The sequence below is a fragment of the Oncorhynchus tshawytscha genome, unplaced genomic scaffold (assembly GCF_018296145.1).
Source record: "Oncorhynchus tshawytscha isolate Ot180627B unplaced genomic scaffold, Otsh_v2.0 Un_scaffold_4246_pilon_pilon, whole genome shotgun sequence".
Taxonomy (NCBI): domain Eukaryota; kingdom Metazoa; phylum Chordata; class Actinopteri; order Salmoniformes; family Salmonidae; genus Oncorhynchus; species Oncorhynchus tshawytscha.
In genome coordinates this window covers 355,388-366,468 of record NW_024609831.1, presented here as the reverse complement: position 1 = coordinate 366,468, position 11,081 = coordinate 355,388, and the positions used below count along the sequence as shown (strand labels likewise).

Below are 11,081 nucleotides of genomic sequence, written 5' to 3'. Positions count from 1 at the left end.
AGCATTAAGTGTGGAGGTGGAGCAATTGAAGTTGAAGATTCCTAGTGTTTGTGATGCGAACCGTTTGGTGTGACGCAGGCCTGGTGGGGAGCGTGGTGAAACAGAGGAATCACTGTCAGTCCTTCTGAGTTGAGTCAGTGTCTTTCCCCGTCAAAGTCATGTTAGGATACATCATTCATCCTGTTAGAGCTTTTGTGCCAAATCCACTGCAGTGTTTCAGGTGCCACGCTTGCGGTCATGTCACAGCAGAGTGTAGTAGGGAGATTCCAAGACATGGGTAGTGTGCAGGAGGGCATGAGGACATGGGTAGTGTGCTAAGCAGGGCATGGGACAGAGGACTGTGAAGTTTTGGTGGATAAAGTTGTGTGTCAATTGTAGGGGTGCCCATGTTCCTGGGGATCGGAAGTGTCCGGTGCGAAAGAGGTAGGTTGAGGTGGCTAGAGTCAGAGTAGTGCAGAAGGAGTCATATGCTGAGGCAGTGAAGAAAGTAGAGGGAGATGGGTCAAGGGTGAGGGATCCTGAGAGGATCCCAGTGAGTAGTAGATTTGTGCCAGCATCCAGGGATAGGCCAACGAGTGATTCATGCTTCAGTAAGGTTGGCTTCTTAGCTTTCATAGCATAGTTATCAACTGTATTGCAGAAATGCAATGTAAATCACAGAAAATAGGTGTTGTGGTGGCAGCTGCAGAGAAGTATTTGGGTTTATGAGATTTGACTTCAGAAGAGTTACAGGGCGTGTTGAGTGATGGTGTCCAGTCCTCCCAGGCAGTAGGCATGGTGCAGGAGCAGGTAGGGTCAAAGTAGTGGAATAGGGTAGTGGGTTTTTAATGAGTGTAGGTGGTTGCTGCCGAGAAGTACCTGGGTGTACGAGATTTTACTGCAGAAGAGTTATAAGATGTTTTGAGATTTTAATTGTATGAAATATTGGTATATAGGCGAAGGGATGGTTGGTGGTGATTTTTAGAAAAATGTTCCCCCTTTTTATTTTTGTATCACAAATGTAACGTGATATAACACACACTAGCGCACAGTAGGTGGCGGCATGCACCAAATAAAATGTGCGAACGACATGATACCAAAGAAGAAGAACACGATCTGCACCCGCCCACAGTCCGGGAAATGTTGAAGCCGGTAATAACACTAAAGAGTAACCTTCTTTTTCTTTGTTCAGTGAGAGCGCGGGAAAAAGCAGAAGACAAGAAGCGGTACATAACTATTTCCTTACGGTTAAACCTTAACTCCTACCCTAACCAACTATAATAACCCTACCTGAACCATTTTCAACTTGAGGTAGGAACGTCCCAAGGATTCCTGATAGCACGATCAATTTCCTTACCGTTATTTACCAGGACTTTTAGCTAGCTAGCATTACTTATTAGATATTGTGAAACTGTTTGGTTTTAAAATAATGGGTATGTGGTCCAGGATAATGCTTTAGAAAAATGACTCCTCTGGTCCAGGTAAAATGGTTAAAGTGTCTCTCCTGCAAGATGAAGCATTTTAGCGCCTTCGCTCCTGCGCGGTTCCAGGTCGTATATTTTGAATTGTGCGGTGCTGTGCGCAGCGCGGCACAATTCGTTTTTCTGCCAAACGGGCGACACCCCTCCAACTATAAAGTTGTCACTTTTACTATAAAGTTGAGGAATGTGTCCGGATGAATATTCTGTAGCTGAAACTCTAAAATGAACATGTAGTTTTGGATGCACGGACTGACATCAGTATGAAAGTCATATGACATCAATATTATATTTAGTTGACATCAATATGGTAATTATATGACATCAATATCATAGTTTGAAACATATTTTGAAGCTATAGATAGATTGTTTACAAACATTTCAGCAAAACCATCTTATAGTTTGGGTTAAAAGTGACATAACTAATAATACACAAAATATCATGACTTACTTTGTTGAAAGAAACGTTGGAACGAACCGGTATTATCAGCTTGTTAAAGAGACCATCCTTCTGCTAGTTCTGTGTGGGTCAATACTCTTGACTTTGCTCTTGTGCACCGGCTGTCTGTTGTGGCTCAAATAACCGTGTATTAATTATAGATTGGGGAAGGCATACCCGACTACTTCAGCTACCTTTGTTAATTACAACGCCTTGTATGTCAAGGTGGCTTTCCAGTGAGCGATATTACTTTGACCTTTTGATACCTTAAAGAGGCAAGACAAGAGATCAATATAATCATATCAATATCATGTAGGCTAATATCCTAGCTTATAACCCAGTAGTAGTGTACTAACCATGCATCATAGTCTTTTGCCTGATACCACTCTTAAACACAGCTGTCACTCACTGTATATTTTGACTTGACACAGTAATTAACCTGTTGTTCCATCTCGTTCTCCAGGTGCTAGTTTGATTTCACCTGACCACCTGGCCAGCACCCATAGACCCTCCCATGACAACAAGCCATACCTCTCTGGCTAATAGGAAGTAGATTCTGCCAGCCAATGAAGCAGGGCTGTGTTCAGTTCATTAAACGTTTTACTACGTGCCTGAACGACACGCTTCTCCCCAACTGTTCTTTGAGGGGTCTTTGCTTCTGTTTGGTGGTTGTGGCGGTGTGTTGCCCGGCCGTTGAGAACAGCACAGTTTCTGCTGCGGCGTGCAATCAAAAGTTGCACGCCGTTGTGTCCTGCTGAACACAGCCTTAACTTGAGTCTCCAGGAGGAAAGCAACTTAGGCCAACAACAGCCAACCACCCCAGAGAGGAATGGCGAAGGAGTTTCTGCTGGAGAATAAGCCGCTCCTAACAGAGATTCTGTCAGCGGAACCCGACAATATTCTCCAGTACGCCCATTCAAAGAAACTAGTGGAGCAGCGTGGATACAACATCCTCTCCCACCTGCAATCCAGTCAGCCTCCAGAGACTACAGTCATCAAGCTACTGGACATGCTGAGAGAGAGAGGAGAGCAGTACTGCCATGGTTTTGTGGCCCTCCTGCATAAGCAAGAGATCATCGCAAACTTCCCCAGACTCAAAGAGCTGGACTGGACCACCTTCAAAGACTCTAGTGCCCCAGACCCACCCCCAGTCCCACCAAGCATCAGAGCAGGTACAGCCCTGCCCATCTAATCTAGTCTAGAATGTTGCTGACTGTTGTGAAGCTTATTGTGCCAACATGGCGCCTATTAAAATTCCTAATCTCAAACGGAGTCTCCCTGACTCTGAATATCTAGGTTATGCATGTCTATAGCCTAGATGTATTTCCTTTCAAATGCTGCATTTTGTCCCTCCAATAGGCTCCATAATGGGGAATTTGCAGGAAGTAATCAAGGCCTGCGGTTACATCCACAATGTCTCAGCAGTGAAGAGAGGGAAGAAGACAGGATATTTCAATGCCGTTTTACAGCAAGAAGATGAGAGCAGGAATCTGATCGTTTTTCAGCTGCAGCTGCGAGACCGCTTTGCCACAGCAGAGAGTCGCAGGTAAGTTGGGTATGAAGGGCTCTGCAAAGGCTTTGAGTGCTATGTGATTAGGAATATCTGTTATTCATCTTTTATAATGCATGTTTTTGCAGAACTCCAGTAAAGTTGGTGAAAGTGGTGCTCCAGCCATCCATAAGGAGAAACAACAAGATGCAGATAATGTTTACATACACATCCACTTTTTCCATCCTCGAAGATTTACCCTTCAAATTCAACAGCGACCTTGACGGGAGGGTCAAGGATGTGGCTCTAGCTGACCTTCAAGAGGACAAAGAAAACACAGACAATGCTGTAAAACAGAAGGTAGCTATAATAATAATAATTCACTATCAATGAAGTACTGTATGTTTAAACTCTAACCTGGTCTAGTTCAGTGCCCTGTAATGTATTTCTCCTTTTGGTGTTTTTCTTGCATTGTAGGTGAACGTTACAGTGGAGGTGATTCAGAAACTGAAAGAGGGCCATTGTAAAACGAGATTTAACAAAAGCATGCCCATGGTGGAATACCTAGTCGGTCATATTGTAGATGATTCAACAACACTCACAAACCTGACCGTGTGGGGTCGTGAAAACACGGTCGAAGAGGGGAAATGGTACCGGGTCACCAATGTTTCTGTTGCCAAGTATGGGGGTAAAACCGTGCTGAACACAACACCAGAATCTACTCTGGTCAACGTGGCCAGTGGTAGGAAATGCGATCTCCCACACAACATGGTACAGCCTGAGAAGTTTGAGGGGAAAATCATTGGATACTGGTTGTCCCAAGAGTACACTTGCCCAGAAGCGCACCACCTGGAGAGGGTGGACACCACTGAAAAGATGGTGACTTGTAAGCATTGCCCTATGTCGTACATACTATCCCTGATGGGAAGGATAACTAGAGGGAAGCTCTCCATACAATCTGATGATCTGGTCAGCCGGGTGTTCACTGTAGAGGACCATGTCATCAGAAATGTTCTGCGAGGAAGGTGGGAGGGGAGAGAGTCTCTGAAGGACATTGAGGACGCGCTGGTCCAACTGCCACCAGTGACAGTTACTGTTCTCAATGGTCATGTGTCAACTGTTACAACTCAGAGTCAGGATGTCACCACACAGGATGAGAAGAGGAATATTACTGCGCAACAGCGCGTTTAGTCTGGACTGATGGTTTTATTTTGATGTAAACTTTATCTAACTAGGCAAGTCAGTTAAGAACAAATTCTTATTTACAATGATGGCCTACCAGAAGGCAAAAGGCCTCCTGGGGGACAGGGGATTAAAATAAAGACATAGGGGCGTGGTTCCTTTAGTCATTTTGATATCACCTGGGCCACTGCTTCAATATGTCTTAGATGAAAAACGGCAAGCTGAAAATGTAAATAGATTGATAATAAAAAATAACTTTTAAAACATTTCTTTTTATTATGTGTCAGTATGTCTGTGATACTTTTATATGTCCAGGTAAAAGCTCATTTTGTATTTCATTTTGACATTTGTTTAAAACGAGCTCTGTTAAGCGAATAAAATGGAGATTGAAAAACTGTCAATGAAAATAGCACTTGTAAAAACACAGGGAAATGAAAGCCAAACAGACTTGGGTGAAGTGAACACGTGGCTGTGCAGTGTAGATATCTAACCAAGAAGCAAATATAAAACAAAGCTGTCATCCATTTCCTTTATGTAGAAATAACTAACTAACTAGTACAACTGAGAAAAAAACTATTTCAGCAATTTTAGAATAAGGCTGTAACATAACAAAATGTTGAAAAAAATCAAGGGGTCTGAATGCTTTCTGAATGCACTGTATAAAAAACTACTCTTAAGTAGTACGACTGTACCATACGCTCAATACCTATATAGTTAAAAGCAGTAGTCTGTTCACAACAAAATATGTTCTAAAATCCAACTCTCACTCCTTTTCTCCCTGGTGTGGAGCATTGATCAGTACCCCTGTCATCCTCAGGCCTGTGGCTTGCTGGCTGTCTCCTGTACTGGGTCTGGGTACCCTGGGTCTCAGCTTCCACTGGGGCCTGGCTCTCCACAGGGTGATGACAGCTCTGGTCTGAGCAGCAGCAGTCATATCCCTGTCTGACCTGTTTACACCCACAAACAGACTCGGCTGGGCCCTTCCCGTTCCTCCATAGACCCCACCCAGCCTGTTAGTTGAGGTAGCATTGTTTTGGGCCAAACTCTTGGTCGAGGAGCTTGACTTGGTGCGTCCCAACCTCACTCTAGACACGTCTGTCCTTAGATGCTGGGAGGAAAGGCTCTTGTTGAGAATGACTGATTTGACTGGAGTTCCATCTTTCTCTGTCCTGCTTTTTCCACCCTCCATGCTCTCAATGTTCACTGTATTGATGCGTAGACCTTGTAAGCCGACAACCATAGTGTCCTGAGGGAGAGGTACTAGGGCATCAGCTGAGCCCTCGGAGCTGAACATACTCAGGGAGGGAACCACTCTGGCTGCTCTGTCCAGCAGAGCTACTCCTGGGACAAACAGCTCCAGTCTGTGCTGCTCTGTGAGCTTTGGATGGTCAAGGGAGGAGGCCAGCTTGGGTGTTCCCTTCCCCCCACTGCTGCTCCATGTTAGGGGGTTGTAGATGACGTATCCGTCCAGAGGACAGGAGTTGGACCTCCGAAGCAACGGGTCGACACAGTCTGTGTGGAACTGTAGTAGGGGACAAAGATGGATCAAATTCAGTTACTGCTCTCGCCGTCCATATCAGGACACAGTACATCCATTCAGAACGTACTCAAACTAGTCCAGAATTTAAAAGTGTCAACAGGAATTTAACTATTTTGGTTTTGGGGGCCTTAGGGTTAAAGACGGGGCATCACCCACTTTATACCTACTCTGTTTACCTTGTGGTGGCAGAGCAGGAGAGGCAGTTTTTAAAAATGTTAATTATTTTTCTTTTACCCCATTTTTTTTCTCCCCAATTTCGTGGTATCCAATTGGTAGTTACAGTCTTGCCTCATCGCTGTAACTCCCGTACGAACTCGGGAGAGGCGAAGGTCGAGAGTCGTGCGTCCTCCGAAACACAACCCAACCAAGCCGCACTGCTTCTTGACATAATGCCCACTTAACCCGGAAGCCAGCCGCACCAATGTGTAAGAGGAAACACCGTACACCTGGCGACTGTGTCAGCGTGCACTGCGCCCGGCCCACCACAGGAGTCGCTAGTGCGAGATGGGACAAGGACAACCTTGCCGGCCAAAACCTCCCCTAACCCGGATGACCTTGGGCCAATTGTGCGCCGCCCCATGGGTCTCACGGTCGCGGCCGGCTGCGACAGAGCCTGGACTCGAACCCAGAATCTCTAGTGGCACAGCTATTTTTAAATGTTTTATTATTTCACCTTTATTTAACCAGCTAGACTAGTGGAGAACAAGTTGTAATTTACAACTGTGACCTGGCCAAGATAAAGCAAAGCCGTGCGACACAAACAACAACACAGAGTTACACATGGAATAAACAAACATGCAGTCAATAATACAATAGATAAGGTATATATACAGTGTGCAGATGGGGTAGGATAAGGGAGGTAAGGCAATAAAAAAATATATATATAATAACAGTATGGGGATGAGGTAGTTGGATGTGCTATTTACAGATGTGCTATGTACAGGTGCAGTGATCTGTGAGCTGCTCTGACAGCTGGTGCTTAAAGTCAGTGAGGGAGATATGAGTCTCTAGCTTCAGTGAATTTTGCAGTTCGTTCCAGTCATTGGCAGCAGAGAACTAGAAGGAAAGGCGGCCAAAGGAGGAATTGGCTTTGGGGGTGACCAGTGAGATATACTTGCCGGAGCGCGTGCTATGAGTGGGTGCTGCTATGGTGACCAGTGAGCTGAGATAAGGCGGGGCTTTACCTAGCAAAGACTTATAGATGACCTGGAGCCAGTGGGTTTTGTCAACGAATATGAAGCGAGGGCCAGCCAACGAGAGCATACTGGTCGCAGTGGTGGGTAGTATATGGGGCTTTGGTGACAAAACGGATGGCGCTGTGATAGACTGCATCCAATTTGCTGTGTAGAGTGTTGGAGGTTATTTTGTAAATGACATCACCAAAGTCAAGGATCGGTAGGATAGTCAGTTTTACGAGGGAATGTTTGGCAGCATGAGTGAAGGATGCTTTGTTGCGAAATAGGAAGCCGATTCTAGATTTAATTTTGGATTGGAGATGCTTAATGTGAGTCTGGAAGGAGAGTTTACAGTCTAATCAGACACCTAGGTTTTTGTAGTTGTACACATATCAGATTGTCCACAAGTCAGAACCTTCCAGAGTGGTGATGCTGGACAGTTGGGCAGGTGTGGGCAGCATCGGTTGAAAAGCATGCATTTAGTTTTTACTTGCATTTAAGAGCAGTTGGAGGCCAAGGAAGGAGAGTTGTACGGCATTGAAGCTCGTCTGGAGGTTAGTTAACACAGTGTCCAAAGAAGGGTGATGCAGTGCCTTAGACCACCGCGCCACTTGGGAGGCCCAGGTCAGGGCAGTTTATCTAACTCTTAACCTTGTGGTGGCAGAACATGTCAGGGTCCGTTTACCTAACTCTTTACTTGGCGGTGACAGGATAATTTGAGTTAAGTCTTTACCTTGTGATGGCAGGGCAAGTGTCTGGCCTGCTGCCCTTGCTGGAAGCTCTTCAGGCAGATCCTACACTGCTGCCCAGGGTCCAGCAGGGGGCAGCCTCTCCTCACCCTGACCAAAAGGAGGCTCCTGACCAGGTGCTCTGGCAGTGGGTCACTCTCAACAGGAATCATGCTGAAGGGGGAAAGGAAACCAGAGACTCATGGGCTATATTTTAACGACAGGAAGCTTAGTGGTTAGAATGTTGGGCTTGTAACTGAAAGGTCGCTGGTTCGAATACCAGTGAAAAAATCTCTGCCCTTGAGCAAGGCTCTTAACCCTAATTTACTCCAAGGGGTGCTGTACTACTATGGCTGACCCTGTAAAACAACACTTTTCACTGTTTCTATCTGGTGTATGTGTCAAGAAAACATATATTAAAAAGAAAAATGTAATTAACTGCACTTAAATATGAATCACAATGCTTATTGCAGCAGGTTGTAAAGTGTAACAGCCTGTATGTGTGACAACATTTTGCACTGTCTAAATGTCATTCAGGGTGTTCAGACACTGAGCATAATAATCTATTTATACAGGGTTCTCACAGAGATTCCAGTGCTCACCTGTCACCCACTGACTGAGTGGTCATCTCATGTGGTTCACCCAGTGTGTTGAACACACACTGACCCAAGGAAAGCCACTTCGCAGTCCTTTTCTGCTGGACATAATAGCTGATGTCATAAGTTTATCATGTCTACTTCCTGATGCAAATATATGCAGAAATGCTCACAGAGTCTAACTGAAGACTGCTTACTGTACGTATGGCAAACGCATGCTGAGGGTGACAGCACCTTCTTATACAGTCCTCGCAAAGGTGATAGTACCGGCAGACTGTGCACCTAAAGGGAAGTCATAGACATGAATAGTTGATCCACAACAGTATAGGTAAGTGGATGGTGGAAAAGTACGTAAATTCGAGCTCAAGGTCTATTGGAACTGGGCGTTATGGCAACAAGACTTACTTGAAGCACTTGCCAGTGATGGGGCAGACCCTGCAGTTGTTGCAGAGCACCCCGAGGTGTCTGTCGGGCCTCTCTCTCTCAGCAGCTGTGTGGAGCTTAGCCACATTCCTCACCTGCTCCAGGAGCAGCTTGACCGGCCCAAAGTCCTCCCGGCACAGCGGGCACTTCACCATGGCTTCCCCCTCCCCCTCCGGACGTGCCTGGTGGTCTGCCCACACCTTCATACAGGAGATATGGATGTTGTTGCCACAGCCAAACCTGAGTGAGAGGACATAGGGGATGACAGTTGGTGGCAGAAGGCATTTTCCCTCCCACTCACATGTTCCTCTGTTGTTGCAGTAAAACAGTAGGTCAGTTCAGGCACATTTCCCCCTATCCTCAAATCACTTTCCTTTGTGTTCTCCATCATATCATTAAGATCTAGTAAGCATTTAATAGGTATACCAAGGGTGGCCCAGTAAGTGTGTTGACATTATAATCCACGTGATGATCTGACCTGCAGTAAGACACAGGCAGACGTTTCCCCAGCAACTCCTCTTGACAGATGGGACACACATCCTCGGCTTCGATCTCCTTCTGTCTGACCCCCCCGTACCCCTCAGCTGGGTCTGGTCTGGGGTTAGGGTCAGCCTCAGAGCAGGGTGGGTGTACAGGCCGGGGGGTTCTGCTCCTGTGTAAACCCTGTAGCAGCTCCAGGATCTGCCTTTCAACCAGGACCTGCTGGAAGCAATCTGCAAGTGTACATACCAGAGGGCACAGTAGAGTTTAAGGATATGCTGTTAAAAATCCAATCATTTCTACAGAGTGCGGGTTTGAGTTGCAATTTGGCATATGCATTGTAGCATATGTTATGTCTAAGTGAAGCTTACATTCATGTTCTCTAGGCAGTCGGAATTTCCGCAATAAAACCCTACAATGAGAGTAGAATTATTGTACAGAATGAGCAATGCACTATCTTTATGTGTGATCGGTATGTTTTGTTCATTATTACCAGCAGATGTGTTTGCAGAGGTCTTTCTCTTTGTGGAATGTTGAACAGGTACATGTATGAGGGTCTCCCAAGAACACCTGTGGAATATGAAAAATAGGCTACCTGATTAAGAATTGAGAAAGTATTTCGTGTCAAAATGTAAATAGGACTATAATGTTGATGATGTCAAGTTAGGATGTTGCACATGCAGGCCTACTTTGAAGTTTTTGGGTTCCCCCTCCTCTTTGAGTAGGAATCCGGTCGGACCATACTCTTTCAGGATGAACATGGTCGTGTTCAGGGCCTCGTCCTGGTGCCAGCTAACGGCATCACTCACGGTATTCTTCCAGACAGTTTTCCTGAACATAACTCTCACAGAATTTCTAGGGAAGAGGACTGAGGAGGAGAGAAGACTAGAGCCATGTCTTCATACTAAGTCGATGTGCGTGCCCTGCTATATCAGCAAAGGTTTAAACTTTAGTAGCTAACTATGCAGCTAGCTAGCTTATTGTTAAACGCTCTGAAACTGACGTAAGCAGCAACAACTAATAGACACCTGTTTGCCGTAGTCATGGTAATCCAGAAAGATGCCTTGGTACATGTGTGCCCCCTTGTGAATTCATGCGATATTACATGCTATTTAAAAAAAAAACGTTATTTAACTAGGCAAGACAGTTAATAACACATTCTTATTTACAATGACGGCCTACAGTGGGTTAACTGTCTTGTTCAGGGGCAGAACGACATATTTATTTTACCTTGTCAGCTCAGGGAATTCGATCCAGCAACCTTTCACTTACTTGCCCAATGCTCTAACCACTAGTCTACCTGCAGCCCCTGTACAATTGGTAATAAGCACAATACCATGATGTTAGCATGTTATGACGGTTGTCTTACCTGTAGATGGTTAGGAACCAGATTTTAGCCCAGCAAATCATATTTCAGAGTGTTGTGAGTGAGTCTGTGTTCATGCACAGCATCTGCTTGAGACTTCTGGGACAACACAATCACAACACCATCTGATAGCAAATTACACTTGTCACCCAAAGACCCAACTGGTGTTTGGCTATATTATTTACAGTCCTGTAAAATCTACCACT

At 45.3% G+C, this 11,081-nt stretch overlaps 2 protein-coding genes across 4 annotated transcripts; one reads left to right on the top strand and one right to left on the bottom strand.

The window, feature by feature from the left end:
- Positions 1 to 1,075: 1,075 nt before the first annotated feature.
- Positions 1,076 to 4,822, top strand: LOC112239716. Of its 3 annotated transcripts, none has more exons than XM_024408143.2 (5): positions 1,076 to 1,205; positions 2,360 to 3,068; positions 3,256 to 3,442; positions 3,535 to 3,745; positions 3,863 to 4,822. In XM_024408143.2, the coding sequence occupies exons 2-5, from the start codon at positions 2,726 to 2,728 to the stop codon at positions 4,574 to 4,576; spliced, it is 1,455 nt and encodes a 484-aa protein (XP_024263911.2). In that variant the 5' UTR covers positions 1,076 to 1,205; positions 2,360 to 2,725; the 3' UTR covers positions 4,577 to 4,822. The 3 variants fall into 3 exon arrangements, with proteins under 3 accessions (XP_024263911.2, XP_024263913.2, XP_024263914.2); XM_024408145.2 differs by having other exon boundaries at positions 1,089 to 1,290; XM_024408146.2 differs by having other exon boundaries at positions 1,091 to 1,131.
- zswim2 (zinc finger, SWIM-type containing 2) lies at positions 4,802 to 10,680 on the bottom strand. Its single transcript, XM_042319450.1, has 9 exons — positions 10,199 to 10,680; positions 10,003 to 10,079; positions 9,881 to 9,921; positions 9,508 to 9,742; positions 9,012 to 9,269; positions 8,804 to 8,888; positions 8,613 to 8,704; positions 8,016 to 8,184; positions 4,802 to 6,089 (listed from the first exon to the last, which is right to left on the bottom strand). Exons 1-9 carry the CDS (start codon positions 10,346 to 10,348, stop codon positions 5,331 to 5,333), a joined length of 1,866 nt encoding a protein of 621 aa, XP_042175384.1. The 5' UTR covers positions 10,349 to 10,680; the 3' UTR covers positions 4,802 to 5,330.
- Between the last annotated feature and the right edge of the window lie 401 nt (positions 10,681 to 11,081).

Coding starts and splice junctions, on each gene's coding strand:
- LOC112239716 (XM_024408143.2), top strand. CDS start 2,726: ATGGCGAAGGAGTTTCTGCTGGAGAATAAGCCGCTCCTAACAGAGATT. Junction 3,069..3,255: donor CCCACCAAGCATCAGAGCAG/GTACAGCCCTGC, acceptor TCCCTCCAATAG/GCTCCATAATGGGGAATTTG. Junction 3,443..3,534: donor GCCACAGCAGAGAGTCGCAG/GTAAGTTGGGTA, acceptor ATGTTTTTGCAG/AACTCCAGTAAAGTTGGTGA.
- zswim2 (XM_042319450.1), bottom strand. CDS start 10,348: ATGTTCAGGAAAACTGTCTGGAAGAATACCGTGAGTGATGCCGTTAGC. Junction 10,080..10,198: donor GGGAACCCAAAAACTTCAAA/GTAGGCCTGCAT, acceptor CATATTCCACAG/GTGTTCTTGGGAGACCCTCA. Junction 8,705..8,803: donor ATGCGTTTGCCATACGTACA/GTAAGCAGTCTT, acceptor TATGTCCAGCAG/AAAAGGACTGCGAAGTGGCT.